The sequence below is a fragment of the Triticum aestivum genome, chromosome 7A (assembly GCF_018294505.1).
Source record: "Triticum aestivum cultivar Chinese Spring chromosome 7A, IWGSC CS RefSeq v2.1, whole genome shotgun sequence".
NCBI classification, from domain to species: Eukaryota; Viridiplantae; Streptophyta; class Magnoliopsida; order Poales; family Poaceae; genus Triticum; species Triticum aestivum.
The window spans coordinates 711,728,137-711,756,033 of NC_057812.1; the positions used below are offsets into that span (position 1 = coordinate 711,728,137).

Consider the following 27,897-nt stretch of genomic DNA (forward strand, 5'->3'; position numbering starts at 1 on the left):
GTCGGGACCGTGGCGAGTAGTGCGTGCGTGCGCGTAGGTCCAGCACGGGCGTGTCCGTGCGGACGGGCGCAGTGTGTGTGTGGGGTTTTGCGAGTACGAGCTCGTGGAGTTGGCGTTCGGGCGCTGGAAACTACCGTGTCATCGTGTTCATCTTCCTCCTTCCCTTTCTTCCTCGGTGAGCTTTAGCGACGGCGACTGCTAGAGAGAGGAGGAGCACGGCGAGGGACTGGCGGTTCCAACAACTCAGGCGAGCAGAATGGATGCGGGAAATTGGGGGGACTACAGAGGGCGGGCTAGAACAACACGGCAACACCTACCACAGATCTATGAACAACAGCAAACAAACGATCCACGAACCCACGACAACGAAACTCACCTAGATATGGAACTACAGGACCACAACACTAGCAAAAATACACGGGGAAAATGCGAGAGACAACTGGAACAAACCTCGGCAGCCGGGGAGTGAAGAGAAAAGGGAGGAGAAATCAAATCGAACGATGGAATAGCTCGGAATCACCATGAAATCGCCTCCGCCGCCGCTCGAGTCCTCTCTCTCGGCCTTATCGAAACACAATGACCCAAATGAAAGGGTGAACGACACCCACTCCAAAATTCAAACAGGACAAAAGACCAACAGTGCCAGGACGGGGCGGTTACGGGTTGAAACAAAGAAAACCGAACCCAATAAAGAAAACCGAACCCGGTAAAGAAAACGAACCGGAGCAAACAGGGTGCCAGCGTGAAAAAAAAAAGGAAAACCAACGCGAATCTCCACGCGACAACGGACGGACAGAAACTTGAATGATGCTGAATTGAAAAACACTTGACTGTTAAATAGCAAAACCGAAATTAAAAGTAGGACATGAAAAAACGCCTATGAAAAATGCGCCTATAGCCGGGCGCCGCGGAGCGCGCCATCCCATCTAGTAGTAGTATATACTCCCCGCAAATTACTTGACACCTGCAAACTCGGCGACTCTCTGTCACAGTTTCCAACTCAATTACTGTTTTCCAATGTAAGCATTTTAATTAGTGCATAATACTTGGATTCGAATACGTACGTGCGGCTACGTACATAATGGCTAGCCAAGCAGAGGATCCAAAATCCAGTTAGATTGATAGATGAGGCTCCGCGGTCGCCGGCCATGGCAGGACCTCGCGCCGGAGCTGCTGGACCTCGTCTTCCTGCACGTGTCGTCCCACGTGGCCCGCGTCCGCTTCCGCGCCGTCTGCCACCCATGGCGCGCCGCCGCGGCCGTGCCGCCAGATCCTCTGCTTCCGCTGCTAGCCCTCCGTAAGGCCGCCTGCGCCCTGAGCGGCCCCCAAGGCACCGTCCACCGTGTCTCCGTGCCTGTCCCCGTTGACGTCATCCACAGCGTCTTCACCGGTGGCATGCTTTTTCTCGTGCACCGCGACGGCCGGTGCTCCCTCATGGACCCTCTCTCCGGGGCCATCACCCCTCAGCACATCAGCCCCGACTGCCTATGGCCCTCGAGGTCCAAGTCCAAGAGGAAGAGGGCGGCGGCTCCACCCTTCGCCGGCAACATCTGCAAGGTCGTGGTGGCGGACCACCTCGTGGCCCTCCGGACCGGCGCCATCATCGGCTTCGCATCCCAGAACGTTGTCGTCTCTCTCCGCGGGCCAAGAGTACGCCAGTACATGGTGACATGGCATGGGGCCCGCCGCGCTCTTTGGAAGCAAGCTCTACGTCCTCACCAGGGTGCACACTCATCGACGCCAGTCGAGTTATTTGCCCAAAACCATCATAGTTGGGTTAGGGTAACAACTTGATACCACATTTGAATCAGGGCACAAAAAACCACCACATCTGCGCCTAACCAATAACACGGAGCACTGATGGTCTCATAAGCTCGCGAAAACAGTCGTTTTGACCCCTTGGGCCCACTTGTCAGGCTGAGGTGGTGAAGACCAAAACTTTGACCAACTCATGTGGCAAATGAGATGCGGGCCCCACCTGTCAATGAGTAAATGGTCATCTTCTTCCCATCTCTATTTCTCTGAGGCATTTCATCAAACAGCTTCAGGACGACCCTCGGGGAGCTCTTTCTTGCAGCCATGGTGATGAGCTTGACGCAGATGGACGGATCACTCCGTCGCGGCAAGCACGCCGACGAGCTGGCAACTCTTGCTCCCGAGTTATGCGTCAGCCAGCGCGAGCATGCATGCACAAGTGAGGTGGCGGCTGCCGGAGCACACGGCAACGTGTGGTGATCAGGGGAGGCCGCACGGAGGAGTTGGGTGACCTTGAGCCGCTCGCGTACACAACACTCATCGTGCACCGCGCCCACCACGCGCCCACGGCCTCCCTGCCGTAGATGGCCGCCAGGACGTCGATGGCTCTCACTCATGGACGCGACTGTACATGCCCTCCATGGCACGCGCCAGCACGGGCGAAACCAGGGCCTCCCTGCGCACCAGCACGGCGTCGCCGGCCGCGATGCATAGCAGTTTCAGCACCGCCAGTGCGCTCCCCCGTGGACGCCGGGCCATCCTTCCTGTGTCGCATCTGGTCGCTCGGGAGGAGCATGCTACGCTCCACGATGGCACCAGCCGTTGTAGGTGGATGTCGGAGCCAAGGAAGAACGGCGTGGCGGCCGACTGCACGGGAACGGGGTCCGACGAAGGGAGGCGAGGATCTGTCACCGATTAAGTGGGGATGGAAGGCGGTCGGCGAGATCCGATGACTGGAGGCAGATGCGGAGACGCGCCACGATGGCTCCCTCATTGGATCAGGCGATGGGGCAGAGAGGAAGGGGAAGTGAGCCGTCTGACCTCCACTACCCGGCGGCGGCGTACTGTGGAAGAGGGGCTCATGGAAGAGATAGATCGGGAGGAAGAAGAAAAGAGATGGGAGGCTGACAAGTTGGACCCATGTCCAGCTTGGCATATTTGTCCACATATGCATGCCAACTCAGCCTGACAGGTGGACCCAACCTGTCAGGTCCACTATTTTCACGAGCTCAACCGACGATTAGTGCTCCGCGTTATTGATTAGGCAAAGAATTGGTGGTTTTTGTGCCCTGACTCAAATGTGGTACCAAACTGTTACCCTAGCCCTAACTTTGGTGGTTTCAGGTAAATAACTCACGCCAAGGTGACCAGTCGAGCCGGCGACGAAGATGTCGGCGTCACAGTTAATCTGCGGGCGAGCCATTGATCCTTTGCCGATCACACAGCAAAACTCTAAATGAAAGCATCATTGTTGGTGTCAAAACCGGCAGATCTCGGGTATGGGGTCACAAGCTGTGTATCGTGGATCGATGGGTAACAGGAGACAGGGGACACGATATTTACCCAGGTTCGGGCCCTCTTGATTGAGGTAAAACCCTACGTCCTGCTCTTGTTTATATTGATGGAGTATCAAGTACAGAGTTGATCTACCTCGAGATCATATGTTGTGGTCTAAAACCTAAGGGCATGATGAATAATATCATAATCATCCAATGACTAGCCTGGCCTCGTCTTATATAACATACCAGAGGCCTAGGATAACAAGAGTCCTAGTCGAATACGTTGGTGGAGAGGAGTCCTTGTCTTGATCACCAAGTCCTATGGAATCTTCCTCGTATATGTCTTCGGTTGTCCGAACTGGCACATGAGTAAACGGCCATGGGCTCCTCGGCCCAATCCAACTGATCGGGAGACGATGTGGTGAGTACCCCCTAGTCCAGGACACCGTCAGTAGCCCCCTGAACAGGTCTTCAAGTTGGGGACGCTCCTTGGTTCTTCTGAACTGTTCTTCATATTCGGTCGTCGGTCTTGAAAACTGGTTCAACAAATCTTCCCATCTTCTATCTTGAGGATTGCCGAGATAAATCTGAAGATCTCACACGTCGGGTATCCGAGGAGCCCTTTAAGTCTTCGGCCTTTATCAATGCCTCTTTATTTTTATGCCACACGTCGGGTTTGAAGTTGTTCCTGGACGGCAGTGTCCTCTTGCGTCCGAGCTCCAACGCCAGACTATATTCGAGGTATCTTTTGCAGACGAGCATCAACGCCGGACTATGTCCAAGCTCCAACGTCGGACTATATCCGAGGTGTCATAGATCACCTTGGTTCAAAAAAGTTGAAGGAGTTTGGCCGAGCTTAATGCCGGAAATGCCCTCTATGGAGACAGCCACTGGCGCCCGAGCTTTATGCCGGACTGCTTCCGAGGTGGTGCACCACCCCGACTGTGGGCCGATTTTTGTCAATATTTTTGATTGGTGCAATTTATTCTCTGTCGGGATATATAGCCAGTAGCCCTCAAGGTGTATATCGGTCTAAAACCCGAGATGCACCTGAAGGATGACATAAGACCGCTGATCCCAGTAGCTGCTAAGACTCAGGTTGATTTGCAAAATCAACTTGAGGATCAACTCCTATCTCGGCAGAATACTTCGGGACACAAAAAGCGGTATGCAAAGTCCTCGAGACTCAGGTTGGGTGCGGCCGACCAACCTAAGGATCATAATCTCCTCCAAAACTATATTGCACTTAAATTTCCTGCACTGGATTGCCAATGTAGTAGCCCCCGAGACACTGGTCGGGTGGCAACACCGGATCAGGGGATAGATGTGCCCCTTTAATATTAGTAAATGATAAGCCCGAAGCCCAGTATCCCTCGAGCCTTAATGCGGGCACGGGTGGCCGAATTAAGGATCGATATCCAAAGTAAAATCACAAATTACGTGTTATGATTCTATGTATCCAAATACTTTACATCATTAATGCTCAGATCCGCATTGCACAAAACTTTGTTGACCGACCATCGGCTTCCACCTCCTCGGCCAGTAGCCGAGGAGTGTTTGTCCTACTTTATAAAGCCGTTATAAGGGTAAAGATTTATGGAAAACAAGGTAATCCAGCCATAGGGTTTTATAAACAAAGGTATGCGGAGAGATATGTTATATTACTTAATGTAAGAAACATCTTCCAAGGAAAATAGTCCCGCTATCGGTTCCTTTCTTTAGGTCGTCATGCGTATCATGATCATGAAACCTCACCTCCGATCAATGTGGGAAGAAAACATTGAGAATTTAGTTTAGGGAAAGTTCCCAAACTCTATGGTATTAATGAACCAAAAAAATTACTTCCGTCGTTGCCGACCAATGTGATCCTTTAAGATCGCTAGCTTTCGGCTTCACCCAGTCTGAGGTACTAACTCGGATGACCCGGTAGTAACAATCACACAAGTGCTCCTTTTACTGCCTAGCCGAACAATCAGGAACGTAGCGCTATGCACAGGAGCCAGGCAACCCAGCATGGAAAAAAATCTTAAGTCAAACTGATGCATATTTATGGCTTTATAACTATGATTACGGAAGGTACCCTTGTATATTAAATACAAATGACGATGATATGTTTATTTTGACTCTGTTGCGACCGTTTATCAGTTGAAAGTGGCCCATCGTCAGCTTCTACCCCTTTGTAGATACTACGCAGGGTGTCTCCGTGATAACAAGACAAGCCTTAGCCGACGTCTTGGTGCCCGAAGGCGGTTGTGTTAGCGGAAACGAGGCAATCAGATATGCGGGCTTTATAACTTTCACTTAGTCATAGGAGCTTTAAACTGGGGAAGCTAGTTATGAGCCCCCGGTTAGTGTTCGGCGACATCCGAGGTCAAGCCGTTAATACTTCGGCCAATGTTATGAACGATCCATCATTTAACACAGTCATCGGATCGCTGACCAGTTTACGCTCATTGTGACAGTCAACTTTCGGCTTTCTCCACTCAGGTGCTTAACCATGTGAGTTGGAAGCACAATCGCAGTGGTTCTCCCTTTGCACACCTAGTCGAACAAAGCGGAACGTAGGAGGCAATCGTAGGAGCTGGGCAACCCAACTATTGACCGAAGACACAATTCGAAACCGATGCATATTTAGCAATATCCGAGAATGTTTTTGCCGAATCTCTAAAGGTGTCCGGCATTGCACTGCGAGACTTGTGCTGAAAACACACAAATAGTTTAAAAGTGCCATAAGCTTGGAAAACCAAAAAACTTTAGTAAAAACTTGATGTCCGAACAAGATCAAGTGTTCGGTGTCAATCAGAAAATTGGAAAAAAGAAAAAATTATGCTTCTGGCGTGCTTTAACATGACACACCCGATCTCAACACTTCAAGCGGGCCAGCCTACGGCTTCGAGCTCCTTATCCCAAAGGCTGAGTACTTCTTTGAGGCCAGTTTAGCGAACTAAACTCGAGCGGCTTTTTAGAGAGAAGACAGGCTATCCAGCTATTGACCATACACTCGAGTCGAAAAAGGAGCGGTAGAAAAAGACTCTGCAACGACCAAGAAGAAAACACATTTACTATAAAACAGCTCATATAAATTTTAAGAGCCCCCAAGTGACTTGGGTAAAAGAATTTTATGTATAATGATTGTATGTACCGATATACCCATATCATATCTGTGTTCACCCGAACTTTAAACGCGTCTTAACCGACCGTCGGCTTCTCCCTCTTCGGTCAAGGACCGAAAAGTGTCATGTACTCCACCTGTCGAAAGTATCGACGGTGTTTCCGATAACCAGGCAATCAGGCCATAAGGCTGTAACAGACATAATGTGCTCAGGGAACTTATTTTATATTATTGACGAAGTGTAAGAAGCATTTTCGAAGAAAATAGTATCTCCACCAATACCTTTCTTCGGTTGCTCATTGTTACTATGAGACTTGTGCAATAGATTTTTTGTACTCATGAGTTCCGTTGTGTGCCGACCATTATTGAAAACAATAAGAGCGCTAGTTTTCGGCTTCACCCAGTCTGAGGTACTAACTCGGATGACTCGGTAGTAAAAATCGCAGAGGTGCTCCCTTTACCGCCTAACCGAACAATCGAGAACGTAAGGGTAAGTACAGGAGCCAGGCAACCCAGTTTGTGAAACACTTAAGTCAACTTGGTGCATATTGTGGCGTAATACACGAACAAGAAATGAAGCCGTACAAGTATAATCATACGCAAGAGGAAAGGATTCACAAAGGAAGCCCCCAAGTAAACGGGGTATTTGGATTTGCTTGCAACAAAAAAGGTTTTGACAAAGAAAGTTTTTCGCAAATGACTTTTTGTCAAAAAAGCATAATGCTTGGTCGAACCGAACAAAATTTAAAAATAAAGTTTTTAAGCATGGAAGCGACTTAGCTGGTTAATGTGCTCGGTGTCGATGCACAGCCCGAGCTTACGGCGGGACAAGGTCCCATCCCCGAAGCCGGTCCCGAGGTGGCGGAGCGAAGGGCTCGGCACTCCGAAGTGACGACATAGCACGACCAATGGAGGCCGGCAGTGTGACGCCGAAGTCCTCGGCGTGGCTTAATGAAGTAATGACGAAGCCCTCGGTCCAGCCAAGGTGACGTGGTACATCGGTACGCCGAGGTGACAGCGCTGCCCGACCCAGATCCTTTACTTGTGCATAGAAAATAGTGCAAGCGGGAGATAATAGGAATAAATAAAATTGTTGCATAATACGCAAAGTAAGTAATAAAAGAAATATGGCCCGTGTGCCGAACACTCGATGAGGTAGAACTCTCTCAGTGATGCCGAAATCCCCGAGGCAACCGAACATATCGGTATGGTGATTCGACCAACAAGGTGATCACGCGAGCCGATTGGGACAACGACATCGGCTTGTCAAAGTGACCGCGTGACGCAGTCGAAGTCGATCACCTACACACATAAAATAGTGCGGTCCAAAAAGGATAATTGCTTTTTGCAAAAATAATTTATTGAAAGAGATGTGGCCTGGCGCCGAAGTCATGTCGATGTAGGGCGTCGGCGTGATACGATGAAGGTGTGGCCAAGCCTGAATTCGCAGGCCGGTCTGAGTTCCCGATGCAGCATTCGCCGAACTGTATACGGAAACTGACCGAACCACCACACGACCGTTGTTAATGAGCCACCATTTGATAGACCTGTGTACAGATGATGAAACAAACCAGAGTAATAACTCCTTGGGAAAAATAACCCCAAGCAAGAAAAAATACTAGGATTAATAGCACCTGGTTTATCTGTTGTAGCAATCTGAAGAAAGGTTACTCCCAAAATTGGGACTCGATCCGCACACCCATTGCCTGATGGGCGATAAAGCGACGGCATGGCGATGCTAGCAAAGGTGGGCTCACCGAGGCAAAGCCCCTGGTCCAGCTAATGTGACGAAGCTGGTCTCCTGGTGACGCCAAAGTCTCCGGAGTAGGTTGAAGAAGGGATGGCGAAGCCCCCGGTCTAGCCAAGGTGACGGAGCAGGTCGGTAAGGAGACGTTACAGCTGCCATGTCAGCCGAGGTGTTGAAGTAGTTCGGCGTGATGGACATTGGCTTGAAAAAGCAACAGAGCGGCCATGCCGGCGCAGGTCGTAACTTGTGACGCGGTCAATGCCGGCTTGATGAAGTGACCGTGCAGCGATGTCGGTGTGCCCACTTCATGTAATCCATGGGGCGGCGACGTTGGTGATGATTTATCCTTCGCGATGCCGAACTCTTATTCGGCTTGCCCAGATGATGATCCGAAGAAGTTGAGATCGGCTCAACAATGCGACGACGTATCCAGCGCAGGTCGGCAGCCGTGGAGCAATGTTGACGGGCTGGTTTGACACCGGCGCGATGGTGAAGATCATATTGGAAAAGACCTTAAAATTAGTGGGATGTGTTTGAGAACAAAACACAATACCCCATACAAAACCTCCTTCAAAAAGGATGTCCGAAATCGCGTTCATAAAAAAGATGAACTCGGATCGGATTCGTTCTCGCGCAGAAAATAGATCTGAAAAGGTGGTCCACTCATCCGAAGGTTCCTGGAGTTTGAACCGTCGGATAGAGCTGAAATTTGGAGGGGCGGTAGATATCTGAATTCCGCAGCAGATGAACGGTTGGATCTTCCAAAGGACATCCGAGCTAGGCTTTGGAGACCACACCCTAAACTCATCCGGATTCTGGTATATCGTAGATTGCCGGAGATTCCTCCATCGGAACTCGTCGAAATTTTGCATGGCTGTTGTAGACTTAATTGCGCATAATTCCACCGAACGAATTGTCAAAGCGATGCTCAAGGAGGTGGTGGCACCGGATACAAGTTTGATGTCCGGAAAAACAGCACGGCCGCCCGAGGGCAATGTTGACGTTGAGCCCCCGGGCTCCATGGATGATTACTCTACGATCATGATAGAGATCGGAGTTGATGTTGATGAAGGCCCCCGTCCGAACATGACGATTAGATATGGAACGCGGTCCTCGGTCGAGCCAAGGTGACCAGTCGAGCCGGCGACGAAGATGTCGGCGTCACAGTTAATCTGCGGGCGAGCCATTGATCCTTTGCCGATCACACAGCGAAACTCTAAATGAAAGCATCATTGTCGGTGTCAAAACCGGCAGATCTCGGGTATGGGGTCACAAGCTGTGTATCGTGGATCGATGGGTAACAGGAGACAGGGGACACGATGTTTACCCAGGTTTGGGCCCTCTTGATTGAGGTAAAACCCTATGTCCTGCTCTTGTTTATATTGATGGAATATCAAGTACATAGTTGATCTACCTCGAGATCATATGTTGTGGTCTAAAACCTAAGGGCATGATGAATAATATCATAATCAACCATTGACTAGCCTGGCCTCGGCTTATATTGTTGGAAATATGCCCTAGAGGCAATAATAAATGCATTATTATTATATTTCCTTGTTCATGATAATTGTCTTTATTCATGCTATAATTGTGTTATCCGGAAATGGTAATACATGTGTGAATGATAGACACCAACATGTCCCTAGTAAGCCTCTAGTTGACTAGCTCGTTGATCAACAGATAGTCATGGTTTCCTGACTATGGACATTGGATGTCATTGATAACGAGATCACATCATTAGGAGAATGATGTGATGGACAAGACCCAATCCTAAACATAGCATAAGATCGTATAGTTCGTTTGCTAGAGTTTTCCAATGTCAAGTATCTTTTCCTTAGACCATGAGATCGTGTAACTCCCGGATACCGTAGGAGTGCTTTGGGTATACCAAACGTCACAACGTAACTGGGTGACTATAAAGGTAGACTACGGGTATCTCCGAAAGTGTCTGTTGGGTTGACACAGATCAAGACTGGGATTTGTCACTCCGTATGATGGAGAGGTATCACTGGGCCCACTCGGTAATGCATCATCATTATGAGCTCAAAGTAACCAAGTGTCTGGTCACGGGATCATGCATTACGGTACGAGTAAAGTGACTTGCCGGTAACGAGATTGAACGAGGTATGGGGATACCGACGATCGAATCTCGGGCAAGTAACATATCGATTAACAAAGGGAATTGCATATGGGGTTGCTTGAATCCTCGACATCGTGGTTCATCCGATGAGATCATTGTGGAGCATGTGGGAGCCAACATGGGTATCTAGATCCCGTTGTTGGTTATTTACCGGAGAGTCGTCTCGGTCATGTCTGCATGTCTCCCGAACCCGTAGGGTCAACACACTTAAGGTTCGGTGACGCTAGGGTTGTAGGGATATGTATATGCAGTAACCCGAATGTTGTTCGGAGTCCCGGATGAGATCCCGGACATCACGAGGAGTTCCGGAATGGTCCGGAGGTAAAGAATTATATATAGGAAGTGCTATTTCGGCCATCGGGACAAGTTTCGGGGTTATCGGTATTGTACCGGGACCACCGGAAGGGTCCCGGGGGTCCACCGGGTGGGGCCACCTGCCCGGGGGGGCACATGGGCTGTAGGGGGTGTGCCTTGTCCTGCATGGGCCAAGGGCACCAGCCCCAAGAGGCCCATGCGCCTAGGGTTCACAAAAGGGAAGAGTCCCACTAGTGGAAGGCACCTCCTAGGTGCCTTGGGGGGGAGGGAAACCTCCCCTTGGCCGCCCCCCCCCTAGAAGATTGGATCTCCTAGGGCCGGCGCCCCCCCTTGGCCCTCCTATATATAGTGGGGGAAGGAGGGCTTTTCAACCACACCTTTGGTTGCCTCCTTCTCCCTCTCCAACACCTCCTCCTCCTCCATAGTGATTGGCGAAGCCCTGACGGAGTACTGCAGCTCCACCATCACCACGCCGTCGTGTTGCTGCTGGAGCCATATTCCTCAACTTCTCCTTCCCTCTTGCTGGATCAAGAAGAAGGAGACGTTACGTTGACCGTACGTGTGTTGAACGCGGAGGTGCCGTCCGTTCGGTGCTAGGATCTTCGGTGATTTGAATCACGTCGTGTTCGACTACCTCATCCCCGTTCTTTGAACGCTTCCGCTCGCGATCTACAAAGGTATGTTGATGCATCCGATCACCCGTTGCTAGATGAACTCATAGATGGATCTTGGTGAAACCGTAGGAAAATTTTTGTTTTCTGCAACGTTCCTCAATAGTGGCATCATGAGCTAGGTCTATGCGTAGTTCTCTTGCACGAGTAGAACACAATTTGTTGTGGGCGTAGATGTTGTCAACTTTCTTGCCGCTACTAGTCTTATCTTGCTTCAACGGTATTGTGGGATGAAGCGGCCCGGACCAACCTTACACGTACGCTTACGTGAGACCGGTTCCACCGACTAAACATGCACAAGTTGCATAAGGTGGCTGGCGGGTGTCTGTATCTCCTACTTTAGTTGGAGCGGATTCGATGAAAAGAGTCCTTATGAAGGGTAAATATAAGTTGACAAATCACGTTGTGGCTTTCACATAGGTAAGAAAACGTTCTTGCTAGAATCCTACTTCAGCCACGTAAAACTTGCAACAACAATTAGAGGACGTCTAACTTGTTTTTGCAGCAAGTGCTTTGTGATATGATATGGCCAAAGTTGTGATGAATGATGCATGATCTATATGTAATGTATGAGTTGTTCATGCTATTGTAATAGGAATCACGACTTGCATGTCGATGAGTATGACAACCGGCAGGAGCCATAGGAGTTGTCTTTATTTTTTATATGACCTGCGTGTCATTGAGAAACGCCATGTAAATTACTTTGCTTTATTGCTAAACGCGTTAGCCATAGTAGTAGAAGTAATAGTTGGCGAGCAACTTCATGGAGACACGATGATGGAGATCATGATGATGGAGATCATGGTGTCAAGCCGGTGACAAGATGATCATGGAGCCCCAAGATGGAGATCAAAGGAGCTATGTGATATTGGCCATATCATGTCACTATTATTATTTGATTGCATGTGATGTTTATCATGTTTTGCATCTTGTTTACTTAGAACGACGGTAGTAAATAAGATGATCCCTCATAATAAATTTCAAGAAAGTGTTCCCCCTAACTGTGCACCGTTGCGACAGTTCGTTGTTTCAATGCACCACGTGATGATCGGGTGTTTGACTCAAACGTTCACATACAACGGGTGTAAGACAGATTTACACATGCAAACACTTAGGTTGACTTGACGAGCCTAGCATGTGTATAGACATGGCCTCGGAACACAGAAGACCGAAAGGTCGAGCATGAGTCATATAGAAGATACGATCAACATGAAGATGTTCACCGATGTTAACTAGACCGTCTCACGTGATGATCGGACACGGCCTAGTCAACTCGGATCATGTTATACTTAGATGACTAGAAGAGGGATGTCTATCTAAGTGGGAGTTCATTGAATAATTTGATTAGATGAACTTTATTATCATGAACTTAGTCTAAAATCTTTACAATATGTCTTGTAGATCAAATGGTCAACGTAGTCCTCAACTTCAACGCGTTCCTAGAGAAAACCAAGCTGAAAGACGATGGCAGCAACTATACGGACTGGGTCCGGAACCTGAGGATCATCCTCATAGCTGCCAAGAAAGAATATGTCCTACAAGCACCGCTAGGTGACCCACCCGTTCCACAGAACCAAGACGTTATGAACGTTTGGCAGACACGTGCTGATGACTACTCCCTCGTTCAGTGCGGCATGCTTTACAGCCTAGAGCCGGGGCTCCAAAAGCGTTTTGAGAGACATGGAGCATATGATATGTTCGAAGAGCTGAAAATGGTTTTCCAAGCTCATGCCCGGGTCGAGAGATATGAAGTCTCTGACAAATTCTTCAGCTGTAAGATGGAGGAGAATAGTTCTGTCAGTGAGCACATACTCACTATGTCTGGGTTACATAACCGCTTGACTCAGCTGGGAGTTAATCTCCCGGATGATGCGGTCATTGACAGAATCCTCCAGTCGCTTCCACCAAGCTACAAGAGCTTTGTGATGAACTTCAATATGCAGGGGATGGAAAAGACCATTCCAGAGGTATTTTCAATGCTGAAATCAGCAGAGGTAGAAGTCAAGAAGGAACATCAAGTGTTGATGGTGAATAAAACCACTAAGTTCAAGAAGGGCAAGGGTAAAAAGAACTTCAAGAAAGACGGCAAAGGAGTTGCCGCGCCCGGCAAGAAAGCTGCTGGGAAGAAGCCAAAGAATGGACCCAAGCCCGAGATTGAGTGCTTTTATTGCAAGGGAAGTGGTCATTGGAAGCGGAACTGCCCCAAATACTTAGCGGACAAGAAGGCCGGCAAAACAAAAGGTATATATGATATACATGTAATTGATGTGTACCTTACTAGTACCCGTAGTAGCTCCTGGGTATTTGATACCGGTGCAGTTGCTCACATTTGTAACTCAAAGCAGGGGCTGCGGAATAAGCGGAGACTGGCAAAGGACGAGGTGAAGATGCGCGTCGGGAATGGTTCCAAGGTCAATGTGATCGCCGTCGGCACGCTACCTCTACATTTACCTTCGGGATTAGTTTTAAACCTTAATAATTGTTATTTGGTGCCAGCTTTGAGCATGAACATTGTATCGGGATCTCGTTTAATTCGAGATGGCTACTCATTTAAATCCGAGAATAATGGTTGTTCTATTTATATGAGAGATATGTTTTATGGTCATGCTCCTATGGTGAATGGTTTATTCTTAATGAATCTCGAGTGTAATGCTACACATATTCATAGTGTGAGTACCAAAAGATGTAAAGTTGATAATGATAGTCCCACATACTTGTGGCACTGCCGCCTTGGTCACATAGGTGTCAAACGCATGAAGAAGCTCCATGCAGATGGACTTCTAGAGTCTCTTGATTACGAATCATTTGACACGTGCGAACCATGCCTCATGGGTAAGATGACCAAGACTCCGTTCTCAGGAACAATGGAGCGAGCAACCAACTTATTGGAAATCATACATAGTGATGTGTGCGGTCCAATGAGTGTTGAGGCTCGCGGTGGCTATCGTTATGTTCTCACCCTCACTGATGATTTGAGTAGATATGGGTATATCTACTTAATGAAACACAAGTCTGAAACCTTTGAAAAGTTCAAGGAATTTCAGAGTGAGGTTGAGAATCAACGTGACAGAAAAATCAAGTTTCTACGATCAGATCGTGGAGGAGAATACTTGAGTCACGAATTTGGCACACACTTAAGAAAATGTGGAATAGTTTCACAAGTCACGCCGCCTGGAACACCTCAGCGTAATGGTGTGTCCGAACATCGTAATCGCACTCTATTAGATATGGTGCGATCTATGATGTCTCTTGCCGATTTACCGCTATCTTTTTGGGGCTATGCTTTAGAGACTGCCGCATTCACTTTAAATAGGGCTCCGTCGAAATCCGTTGAGACGACACCGTTTGAATTATGGTTTGGGAAGAAACCTAAGCTGTCATTTCTAAAAGTTTGGGGATGCGATGCTTATGTCAAGAAACTTCAACCTGAAAAGCTCGAACCCAAGTCGGAAAAATGCGTCTTCATAGGATACCCTAAAGAAACTGTTGGGTATACCTTCTACCTCAGATCCGAAGGCAAGATCTTTGTTGCCAAGAATGGATTCTTTCTAGAGAAAGAGTTTCTCTCGAAAGAAGTAAGTGGGAGGAAAGTAGAACTTGATGAAGTGTTACCTCTTGAACCAGAAAATGGCACAACTCAAGAAAATGTTCCTGAGGTGCCTGCACCAACTAGAGAGGAAGTTACTGATGATGATCAAGATACTCCTGATCAAGCTCCTACTGAAATTCGAAGGTCCACAAGGACACGTTCCGCACCAGAGTGGTACGGCAACCCTGTCTTGGAAATCATGTTGTTAGACAACGGTGAACCTTCCAACTATGAAGAAGCGATGGCGGGCCCGGATTCCGACAAATGGCTAGAATCCATGAAATCCGAGATAGGATCCATGTATGAAAACGAAGTATGGACTTTGACTGACTTGCCCATTGAGCGGCGAGCCATAGAAAATAAATGGATATTTAAGAAGAAGACAGACGCGGATGGTAATGTGACCATCTATAAAGCTCGGCTTGTCGCTAAGGGTTATCGACAAGTTCAAGGGGTTGACTACGATGAGACTTTCTCACCGGTAGCGAAGCTGAAGTCCGTCCGAATCATGTTAGCGATTGCCGCATTCTATGATTATGAGATATGGCAAATGGATGTCAAAACGGCATTCCTTAATGGTTTCCTTAAGGAAGAATTGTATATGATGCAGCCGGAAGGTTTTGTCGATCCTAAGAATGCTGACAAGGTGTGCAAGCTCCAACGCTCGATTTATGGGCTGGTGCAAGCATCTCGGAGTTGGAACATTCGCTTTGATGAGATGATCAAAGCGTTTGGATTTAGGCAGACTTATGGAGAAGCCTGCGTTTACAAGAAAGTGAGTGGGAGCTCTGTAGCATTTCTCATATTATATGTAGATGACATACTTTTGATGGGAAATGATATAGAACTCTTGGATAGCATCAAGGCCTACTTGAATAAGAGTTTTTCAATGAAGGACCTTGGAGAAGCTACTTATATATTAGGCATCAAGATCTATAGAGATAGATCAAGACGCCTCATAGGTCTTTCACAAAGCACATACCTTGATAAGATATTGAAGAAGTTCAATATGGATCAGTCTAAGAAGGGGTTCTTGCCTGTGTTGCAAGGTGTGAAATTGAGCTCAGATCAATGTCCGACCATGGCAGAAGATATAGAAGAGATGAGCGTCATCCCCTATGCCTCAGCCATAGGTTCTATTATGTATGTCATGCTGTGTACCAGACCTGATGTAAACCTTGCCGTAAGTTTGGTAGGAAGGTACCAAAGTAATCCCGGCAAGGAACACTGGACAGCGGTCAAGAATATCCTGAAGAACCTGAAAAGGACTAAGGAAACGTTTCTCGTTTATGGAGGTGACGAAGAGCTCGTCGTAAATGGTTACGTCGACGCTAGCTTCGACACAGATCTGGATGACTCTAAGTCACAAACCGAATACGTGTATATTTTGAATGGTGGGGCAGTAAGCTGGTGCAGTTGCAAACAGAGCGTCGTGGCGGGATCTACATGTGAAGCGGAGTACATGGCAGCCTCGGAGGCAGCACATGAAGCAATATGGGTGAAGGAGTTCATCACCGACCTAGGAGTCATACCCAATGCGTCGGGGCCAATCAAACTCTTTTGTGATAACACTGGAGCTATTGCACTTGCCAAGGAGCCCAGGTTTCACAAGAAGACAAGGCACATCAAGCGTCGTTTCAACTCCATTCGTGAAAATGTTCAAGATGGAGACATAGATATTTGTAAAGTACATACGGACCTGAATGTAGCAGATCTGTTGACTAAACCTCTCCCTAGGGCAAAACATGATCAACACCAGAATTCCATGGGCGTTTGATTCATCACAATGTAACTAGATTATTGACTCTAGTGCAAGTGGGAGACTGTTGGAAATATGCCCTAGAGGCAATAATAAAAGCATTATTATTATATTTCCTTGTTCATGATAATTGTCTTTATTCATGCTATAATTGTGTTATCCGGAAATCATAATACATGTGTGAATGATAGACACCAACATGTCCCTAGTAAGCCTCTAGTTGACTAGCTCGTTGATCAACAGATAGTCATGGTTTCCTGACTATGGACATTAGATGTCATTGATAACGAGATCACATCATTAGGAGAATGATGTGATGGACAAGACCCAATCCTAAACATAGCATAAGATCGTATAGTTCGTTTGCTAGAGTTTTCCAATGTCAAGTATCTTTTCCTTAGACCATGAGATCGTGTAACTCCCGGATACCGTAGGAGTGCTTTGGATATACCAAACGTCACAACGTAACTGGGTGACTATAAAGGTAGACTACGGGTATCTCCGAAAGTGTCTGTTGGGTTGACACAGATCAAGACTGGGATTTGTCACTCCGTATGACGGAGAGGTATCACTGGGCCCACTCGGTAATGCATCATCATTATGAGCTCAAAGTAACCAAGTGTCTGGTCACGGGATCATGCATTATGGTACGAGTAAAGTGACTTGCCGGTAACGAGATTGAACGAGGTATGGGGATACCGACGATCGAATCTCGGGCAAGTAACATATCGATTGACAAAGGGAATTGCATACGCGGTTGTTTCTATCCTCGACATCGTGGTTCATCCGATGAGATCATCGTGGAGCATGTGGGAGCCAACATGGGTATCCAGATCCCGCTGTTGGTTATTGACCGGAGAGTCGACTCGGTCATGTCTGCATGTCTCCCGAACCCGTAGGGTCTACACACTTAAGGTTCGGTGACGCTAGGGTTGTAGGGATATGTATATGCAGTAACCCGAATGTTGTTCGGAGTCCCGGATGAGATCCCGGATGTCACGAGGAGTTCCGGAATGGTCCGGAGGTAAAGAATTATATATAGGAAGTGCTATTTCGGCCATCGGGACAAGTTTCGGGGTTATCGGTATTGTACCGGGACCACCGGAAGGGTCCCGGGGGTCCACCGGGTGGGGCCACCTGCCCGGGGGCCACATGGGCTGTAGGGGGTGTGCCTTGGCCTGCATGGGCCAAGGGCACCAGCCCCAAGAGGCCCATGCACCTAGGGTTCACAAAAGGGAAGAGTCCCACTAGTGGAAGGCACCTCCTAGGTGCCTTGGGGGGGAGGGAAACCTCCCCTTGGCTGCCGCCCCCCTAGGAGATTGGATCTCCTAGGGCCGGTGCCCCCCTGGCCCTCCTATATATAGTGGGGGAAGGAGGGCTTTTCAACCACGCCTTTGGTTGCCTCCTTTTCCCTCTCTAACACCTCCTCCTGCTCCATAGTGCTTGGCGAAGCCCTGACGGAGTACTGCAGCTCCACCATCACCACGCCGTCGTGTTGCTGCTGGAGCCATCTTCCTCAACTTCTCCTTCTCTCTTGCTGGATCAAGAAGAAGGAGACGTTACACTGACCGTACGTGTGTTGAACGCGGAGGTGCCGTCCGTTCGGTGCTAGGATCTCCGGTGATTTGAATCACGTCGTGTTCGACTACCTCATCCCCGTTCTTTAAACGCTTCCGCTCGCGATCTACAAAGGTATGTAGATGCATCTGATCACTCGTTGCTAGATGAACTCATAGATGGATCTTGGTGAAACCGTAGGAAAATTTTTGTTTTCTGTAACGTTCCCCAACATATATAACATACCAGAGGCCTAGGATAACAAGAGTCCTAGTCGAATATGTCGGTGGAGAGAAGTCCTTGTCTTGATCACCAAGTCATGTGAAATCTTCGTCGTATATGTCTTCGGCTGTCCGAACTGGCCCATGAGTAAACGGCCATGGGGGTCCTCGACCCAATCCAACTGATCGGGAGATGATGTAATGAGTACCCCCTAGTCCAGGACACCGTCAATGGATTCAAAGCATAACGAGCGACACCCGGCCTCTGCATAGCTAAGATGCACACAGCCTTAACGAAGAGTCTAGCATATATATATATATATATATATATAAGCGACAAGTTGGGAACAATGAAGCCATATGAGTCCAAAACTATGCCAATGTCGACGGAGGAGGTGGACCAATCCGGAGATTATGTTGCCACCCATGTTGGGTAAAAACCTCCCTGGCCACCCGCTCCAACCGCATACACACCGCCTTGAACATCGATTGATACTCCGTTCGCTGTAGCATAGACCACATACGAAGTCAGTGCGTACAACGGTAAATAACCTGCATAGAAGAAGAGGTTTTGCCATTAAAAACACAATCGTTTCTACATAGCCAAAGCGATCATAATAAGGCAGACGCTCCCATCCGTATTAGCGTACTAAAAGTATTTGGTATTCCATCAAACCAGTGACCATATATACTGGCAACACTTGTTGGTGGATTCAAATTGGATGCTATTTGGATGATTGGCCATATAGAACGCGCGAACTTGCTCTGAAAGAAGAGGTGTTTAATTGTCTCGTCATGAGTACAAAAGCTACACTTCTTAGCGTCGAGCGAGGTTGTCTTTTCTTAGCACAACTCCTTTCCGAAGATACCACATGAAAATCTTATTTTTTAGTGACATCTTTGATTTCCATATTAGTTTATCGTTATCCAATGGAACCTCTGAGTGCGAGAGTGCACGGTACATAAAGTTAACTGTGTAGGATTCAGATATAGTGAGATTCCAACGAAACACATCCCTCCCTTGTGTCAAGTTAACCGAATCCAAACGGGATAGAAGATGTTGCCACTCTAGCGAGGAGCTCCACTCCGGCGTGTACAGCATGAAGGACGGGAAGGTGGCCCCGTTGCCGTTGGAGACGACAGCCGCATGGCCGCCCACCTGGTTTTTCCCGACCCGAACTTGATCAAACCATGATTTCTTTTGAAAGTTGATGAGGGAATTGTAAGTCGTTCACCAATCAACGGTATTGCAATTTTCCAGCAGGTTGGCAAATAGTAGCAAGTACAACCAACAAATAATTAAGCTACGTGCAACAGCAAGTAACTGACTTTGAGTCACAGTTCGCTGCGTGCAAGCCAGCAATGTTAGCATTATTATAGTAGCAGCAGATAAAAACGAGTAACAGCTACTTTCCTCTAAAAAGAAAAAGGTTGGAGTAGTAGCATCGGCACATATATTGGCGCTTTATTTAGCTATTTTTATATGATTAATTTGGGATGGTTCATGTGATCTTGCTCTTGCAACATATACTCTAGTAGTTTTCATTTTTGCTCCAGCCCCGGTGCTGATGTTGCTCCACCAGTGATGTGTTTGACATTGACATATTACACTTTATTGAAAATATATATTTATGAGATGTGTGCATGTCGCCTTCGATGTAAACATCAGGACCATTATACTACATACATCTCTCCCAGGATCACCACCCTAATCCCTGACTATTCTCAATGTCCATGGTTGTCCAGAGTCCGGATGCTAATTAGTAATAGCTGCTAATTCTTAGAGTTTCGTGAGCATAATCTGTGAACCGTGCTGGGGTTGTAGAGTGGAGACCGGGCAAGGCGAATGCGTGTAAGATGGTGAGAGCTCAAACAAGAAGTGTTGCAGGATCACACTCAATCCCATCTTGGCCTCTAGCAATGCAAAGTTTTGCCCAACGCATATCCGCGGTCCCCAGCCAAATGGAAAGAACGCCGGCGAGTTCTTGGATGCGCCGGCAATGCCCTCCGCAAACCTCTCCGGCTTAAATTCATCGACATCTTCTCCCCACACATCTGGATCATGGTGAATGCACACAATTGGCAGCGCAAACGTTACGCCGGCTGGATATGTGACGCCTCCCAGCTCTGTCTCTCTATACGCCTCCCGACCAAGAAGAAGAATCGGTGGGTATAGCCTAAGAACCTCATGCAATATCATTGTCACCTGCACCGACAAAGAAGATAGACAAATTCAGAGTGGCAACTCAATGAGAAATTGCATAACCTTCTCTCTTGTAATGTACTCACGACTTTCAGCCTGTTTATGCCCTCAAAATCTGGCTGGTTATTCCCAAAGACACGAAGAACCTCCTCCCTAGCGCGGTCCTGCCACTCGGGATGCATGCTTAGCACGACCATTGTCCATGTGAGCAGCACCGCGGCTGTCTCCATGCCCGCGAAATAGAAGAGCTTCAGCTCACCTACTATGTCGTCGATGGTCATCATCGGCTTGGAGCTTCCGGCTTCTTGGCTTTCTTTTATGTTGGACTCCATCATCACGCCTAGTAGATCGTTGTTGTCAGCATAGCCATCCTTCATCGCCCTCTCCCTCTTCATAATTATGCCTTTCAGGAGTACTTCGACCTCACGGGCATTTGCCTTCATTCTTCGATTGAGTTTTGTTGGCAGGAATCTGCATAATAAGAATATTAACAACGGGTGTGACTAGATCTCAGTTGACTGGGACTTAACCAAGTCTCGGTCATGCGACAGAAAATATAAAAAAGAATAAAGAATATATTTTAATTTTTCTTTGCATTAATCTCCGCGTATGATCTCACGAATATAGAATCGACCGAGACTTGTCGACTGAAATTTAGCAATCCAGTTAGCAAATTGCAGACTACTACGTGTACTCAGGCAATACACGAAATGCAAGTATGAGCTGACCTGTAACCTGGAATGTACATCACGTTTGCCATCTTGACAGCATTATGTGCTTGTTCCGATTGCAACCGGAAGATTGTTCTTCCTTCACTGAAGCTGCTCCCGAACGCCACTCGGGATATCACGTCGCCCGTCAGATTCTGAAACTCTGGCCACACATCTATCTCCTGCGCATCACCGGGCCCCATGAAGCTTCCCCATCTTCGCACAAGTTCACTAGAACAGTCTGCAAAAGCAGGCAACATCCTCTGCAAAAGCCAATCCCGATTAGCCTGGAAGTTAGTACGATGTGCGTGTGGGTCAATGAGTTCAGTCAGGTGAGGAGTGACATGACGGACACCTTGAGCTTCTCGAGATGGAAGGCGTGGTTGATGATCCTACGGTGGGCGACCCACTTGTCGCCCTGGTGGGTCGTGAGGCCGTTGGCCAAGAGCCGCTCGATCCCGAGGATGGACCTCTGCTTGCCGAACTGGCCCTGCTTGCTCGACAGGATCTCCCGGAACAGTTGAGGGTCGGCCACCACCACCCTCGGCTCCGAACCGAACCATGTCAGAGCAACTTTGCCTGAAACAATCCCGATGATTTCTCATGTAGGAGTACTTTGCCAAAATTACGGAGATCAATCACCAACACCGTACGACGTACGGCCGCCTACCTGAGAGGGGACGGCGGTTAATTAATTGAATTACCGTGTTGCTTGATGATGGCATGGTCGAACGGCACCGCGCGGGCGGCGACGGCGTGCGAGGACAGCGGCATGGGCTGGGAGCACGCCGCCGCGAGGAGCCGCACGTACTCCTTCATGTCGCCGGAGGGGAAGCGGTAAGACGTGCCGCGGACGCCCTGGGACCGCAGGGCCCGGGCCACCCTCCTTGGGCCGAGCCAGGCGCCGGCCAGCGCCCGCCCCGCGAACCACAGCGCGGCCAGCAGGGCCCCGAGAGCGCAGAGCATGCTCCATGGTGGCGAGCCGAGAGTGTCCATGCCGTGAGATTGCGATGAATGAACCCGTCTCTCTCGCTCAGTCTCTGTATATGGGCAGCTCCAAAAAGAAGACTAAGATGAGACCTGGGTGGCGGGTTGAATTATCTTGGCCCGGCGGTCAGAGCCAAGGCGATGAGCACGACGTGGAAGTCCAGGTGCAGCGCATGCAAGCCGCCGTGAACTCTTGGGATCCGCCCGGCCTCGTACACCTGCACTCGAGGTTAAAAGTCCGTTCAACGGATGCGCTGATTTGCATCGCTTTTTCGGCCCTTTTCTTTGTCCGACGGCGAGGCACAAGCAAAGCACGTTTCCTACATACGGAGGATATATTCCAAAATGGCGTGCTCTTTTCCAAGATGGAAAATAGTACACCCCATTCAAAAAAATATCCGTGAATTTTAAAATATTTGCATGAAGTCAAAAGTTTTCGTGAATTTCAAAAACTGATCACGGATTTAGAAAATGCTCACGAATTCAAAATATATTCGCTCAACTGAAAAAAATGCTCTCGGGTCAAAAAATATTTGCAAATTTGAAAAAAAATGTTCACAAAGCTTGCATGATTTCAAAAAATGTTTCCAAATCCAAAAAAATGTTCATAAAATCCAAAAATTGTCCATGAATTTAAAATGTTCGTAAAATTCAAAAAATGCTTGCAAAGTGTTCATAGATTTAAGAAAATATTAGCGCATATATAAATATGTTCGTGATTCAATAAATATTTGTGAATTTGAAAAATCAAAAAGAAAAGTAGAAAAAATAAAAAGAAATTCTAGGGCTTCTTGCGTGATTTGCTGTGTACCATATTCTTTGCATTTAGGCCACCCAATCATATTAGGGGTTGCTTTTTTTTAATGAACCATGCTGTAGAGACCTTGCCTTGCAGTCAGGTGTTGTACTGTGCTGTAGAGACCTTGCCTATATACGAGCAACATGCAATGGCAAGAACAGGGCAGTAGATGTCCTCGTCGGCAGTGACGACGACAACCATTCTCCCGTTGAGGCTGTCACGAGGGTGGGCGCTCATCCTCTTGCCAGGTCCCGATGGGAGGAGGAGAAGGGAGGCGACCCGCGAGCTTCCAACGCTCGTCCTACCGAGTGCCAAGGGGGTGGGAAGGAAACGATGGGTGATGTAGGTCGAGAATGGGGGTTAGGGTGAGTGCTAGCGACGACGGTGGCGCGACGACAGGGGTTGTGCGGGCGGCTAGGTTTTGGGGAGGAGGGAGAGAGCTGAGATGGATAAATAGGACGGTAATCTCAAGTGTCCCAAATTATGGGTGGGAGCGATTTCGGCCCGTGCATGGGTGTTTAGGCGCCTACGGCCTGTTTGCAAATTTTTAGAATCCTCAAATTCTAAAAGGAAAAAAAGTTATGCTCAAATTTTATTTTATTTTAATTTTGGTTAAATCAGATCAAACTTTGGTCAAACTACTTATTCAAGAAGTATTAGTGTTACTAAATAATTATTCAAAAATATTAGTGTTACTAAATAATTATTATAGTTTTTTAGAATTTTGGTCAAATCTGATCAAACTATGGTCAAACTACTTATTCAAGAAATATTAGTGTTACTACATAATTATTCAAGAATATTAGTGTTACTAAATAATTATTTCAATTTTTTGAATTTTGGTCAAATCTGGTCAAACTATGGTCGAACTACTTATTTAAGAAATATTATTGTTTTTAGAATAATAGTTTCAAACTCAAAGAGTGAAATGTGTGACTTCATGCTCAAGCTAAACTCATGAGGGTTAATAGGATTGACATCTTACTATTGTCAGGAAAACAACAAGTGCAGACTTGGAAACGCGGGGGAATAGAACCTGGAAGTTAAGCGTGCTCAGACTAGAGTAGTGAGAGGATGGGTGACCGGCCGGGAAGTTAGATGATTTGGAATGATGAGCGGTGATTAGAGATTAGATGTTAAATTGAGCAGTGATGAGGGGTGATTAGAGATTAAATTGGAAAGTAATTCAGAAATTTGAAAATCGAAAAAAAATTCAAAAAAAATCATAAAAATATCTTTAGTCCCGGTTGGTGTTACCAACCGAGACTAAAGGTGGAGCTCCAGACAGCGGCCATAAAAATATCTTTAGTCCCGGTTGGTGTTACCAACCGAGACTAAAGGTGGAGCTCCAGACAGCGGCCACGTGGATGCCTTTTAGTCCCAGTTCGTGTAAGAACCGGAACTAAAGGGGGAGGCTTTAGTAACAACCTTTTAGTTCTAGAACCGGGACTAAAGACCCTCTAGAACCGGGACAAATGGCCCTTTTTCTTCTAGTGGATGTTGTGCCAGACTATGGAAGAGCTATCATGACCTTCCTGTTGGGGTGGAGGTAGCTGGCCTACCACACTTTGAGAATTCTCCCCCTGAGAGCATGGTTAATAGTATAGCCAGCTGCTAGCTATAAGCCAGTGCCATGTCATCTATAGTCCATTTTATAGCCAACATGTACAATAATAGATGAAAAGAGTGTATTACTTTTTTGTTTTGTGGTCCACTTTTCATTATCACAAAGTGCCTAGGAGCACGTGCTAGAGCTGGCTCTTCACGAAGAGCCTGCTTACCTTCTCGCTCATTTTCTCTTTCCTCCAACTAAGCACAAATATACTAGTTTATTTCTTATAGCCCGCTGACTCAGCTCTATTGTACTTGCTCTGAGGAGGTGGAATCTTGGAGCTCGGGGACGAGCTTCCCTGAGGAGGTTGGTACGCTATTGTAGGAGGTTTGCGACTCAGGGACGCTGGTATCGAAAGGATGCAGATCCAGAGATGGAAGTACAGGGTGGTTAGGGTGGACCATGACCCACCCTGGGATTTTGAATTTGCTTATATACCTATATCTCTAATTGGGCAGAGGGGAAAATATGGTCCACTAACGTATCCATGGATGAACGCATCCACTGCTTGTCCAATGTCCACATCGAGCACAAGCAGAACCTTCTTCCTTCTGGCACAACAACTCCTCCACCTACACGACCCCGACACCCAGCTAGCCAGCCACCTCGCTATCATGGCGTTGCCGGTTGCGGCCGGAGCCCGATGCCCAGACGCCTAAAAGGCCCCCTCCTACACTTCCGGCGTGCTCTCCCGCAGTCCCGGCGTCCCTCCTCCACTTTCCGGCTCCTCGCTGGCCCGATCACTCCCCCCCCCCCCCGGCGCAAAAAAGCACCATCACGGCAACAAGTTACAAATGAGCAAACCGATTGATTTAAGGTACCGAAATACCTCAATTTCAGACTTAGTGTTTGCTTTTTTGCCCCAATTTCCTTAGATGAACATATACATAATTTTGCACAAGTCATATTGTTTATAAAAATATATATTTGGGGGGGGGGGGGGGGGGCTTGTTGTCAAATGATAGGTCTACCGCTGTGTAGACCCCGAAGACTTGGCTGGAGAGAAATATCTAGCCTTTCGTAGCCTAGACACATCCAATGTAAGGACCAAGCGATTCTTGTATCTAAACCATGTGGAGATCTCGGAGCCGGAGCTTAAGTCGTGTATGCATTTCGTGACGAATGTCATTTGGAGATAATCACCTTGGAGGTCGTTGTCGAACCCTTTCATCGTTGGCATTCCCCTAATAATGTGAGTGTTGGCCTTCTTTGAGTCTCAAGAATTCCTTTTATTCCCCATGCTCACTTGATGGATATTCCAACCTCCCGTGTAGGCTAGGACTCGTCCTACTACTCTACTTCTGTACAACCCTCCTAAACACATCAAGGGAGGAGATATCTCATTACCTCTTCATATTAAAAAAATCTTGCGCACAAATAATCGAACCCGGGATCTCCTAATATGGGGGACTTGCTACAACCAGTTCAACTAGCAAGAGTTGTTACTTTTATACGACGACAAACCCTTAAGGATAACACAAATGAGATCTGAATAGTCTTCAAAATTTCGAACGCAATTATTTTTTGAAAATAAACATGAAATTTTTATTAATTGCAAACACTATTCAAATTTGTGAACAATTTTTTTAAATAAAACTGAAATATTAAAAAAAAGGAAACATTTTTAAAGTCATGAACAGTTTTCAAAAGGCCATCGTTTTTTTCAAAATAGAAACATCATTTATAATTCCCCAAAAATGTAAACATGAACACTTTTTTAAACTCCCAAAACAAACATTTTTTAAAGTTTACGGACAATTTTTGATACAGGAAGATAACACGATTATTTGTTGAAATTTCTGAATAATTTCTGAAAATGGGAACATTGTTTGTAACATTTGTTGAAATCCTAAACATTTTTTTAAGTTGTGAAATTTTTAGCAAAGACATTCTGAACAATATTTCAAAAACACGAACATTTTTTGAAATACGCAAATAATTTTTGAAAATGCAAACTTTTAAAAAATTACTAAACAAATTCGAAAATGCGAGCATTTGGGAAAACTTGAAAAGTAGAAAGAAACTAAAAATGAAAAAGAAACTAAATAAGATAAGACCCGAACACCCTCTGCCATTTCCTTTTTTGTTTCTTTTTCATTTTTAAGCCAGAAGGGTCCATCTGAGAGCACTTATTTTTCGACATGCTTGATATTGCCCAATTTTCTATCGAGGGTCATGTATAACGAATTCAAGGCACATGCCAGGTTTTTCTTGTTTTCAGACAATTTTGTATTTTGTGGAGTTTTCCCGGTCAAAAAAGACTGATAAATGACCGGACGTGATGCAACTTGCGTACGATATCAGAAATCGTTTAAATCTGACAAGGATGCCTTTTTTATACTAGCAAAAGTTGGATCATTTTAAGGATGTTCAAAAATAGACTATGTTCAAGGTAAGGCGTCCTCGTAGGTCGGAAGACCCCGTTCGAGAGCACGTTGTTTCTCGGCATCCTTGAAATGGTCCATATTTTTCCATGGCTTTGTATAACCAAATCAAGGCACCATGCCAAGTGAAAAAAGGCGATAGATCGTCGTTCGTGTTGCAACGTGCATACGGTGTCACAGGTCATTCAAACTAAGCATCGATGCTTAACATGGTTCTTCCTTAGATTTCTAAGAAAAATGCATGTTAGGCATCCATGTTAGCCATGGCAAAAAAATTGGGGTCATTTGAAGGATGTCGAGAAACAACGTGCTCAGATGGAGCCTTCTAGCCTACTCGAGCACCCTTCGTGGTCAACTTTGGGACATTGTTAAAATGACCCCCAGCTTTTTCGAGCAGGTGGGCATGCCCATGGTAGGCATTCATGTCAGTTTTGAACGATTTTTGACACCGTATGCAAGTTGCGTCATGTCCGACCATTTATCGGCCTTTTTGAACAGTAAAACTCCATAAAATGCAAAAAAATTGGCAACCAAATCAACTCGGCATGGTGCCTTGAATTGGCTAATGAAATGACTTTTCTAATGAAACTACAAGGACACACTATGTTGAACACGATTCTTTTCTGGACAACCTTGAACATGGTGCCTTGAATTGGTGATACATACTAATGAAAAAAATAGCATCATTTCATGGATGTCAAAAAGCAATGTGCTCTCAAATAGAGTCTCCTGGCCTAACCAAACACGCTATGTCCAACATGGTATTTTTTGTACACAAACACAAAATATTCCGGGAAATCAAAAAAATAGTTTCACATTTTTTGTACTTTTTGAAAT

At 46.8% G+C, this 27,897-nt stretch overlaps 1 protein-coding gene across 1 annotated transcript; it reads right to left on the bottom strand.

Annotated features, from left to right (window-relative positions):
- Positions 1–19,970: 19,970 nt before the first annotated feature.
- Positions 19,971–22,329, bottom strand: LOC123146914 (cytochrome P450 72A397). Its single transcript, XM_044566175.1, has 5 exons — positions 21,983–22,329; positions 21,634–21,857; positions 21,297–21,541; positions 20,655–21,039; positions 19,971–20,571 (listed from the first exon to the last, which is right to left on the bottom strand). Exons 1-5 carry the CDS (start codon positions 22,272–22,274, stop codon positions 20,146–20,148), a joined length of 1,572 nt encoding a protein of 523 aa, XP_044422110.1. The 5' UTR covers positions 22,275–22,329; the 3' UTR covers positions 19,971–20,145.
- Between the last annotated feature and the right edge of the window lie 5,568 nt (positions 22,330–27,897).

Coding starts and splice junctions, on each gene's coding strand:
- LOC123146914 (XM_044566175.1), bottom strand. CDS start 22,274: ATGGACACTCTCGGCTCGCCACCATGGAGCATGCTCTGCGCTCTCGGG. Junction 21,858..21,982: donor TGCCATCATCAAGCAACACG/GTAATTCAATTA, acceptor GGATTGTTTCAG/GCAAAGTTGCTCTGACATGG. Junction 20,572..20,654: donor GCATAAACAGGCTGAAAGTC/GTGAGTACATTA, acceptor TTGTCGGTGCAG/GTGACAATGATATTGCATGA.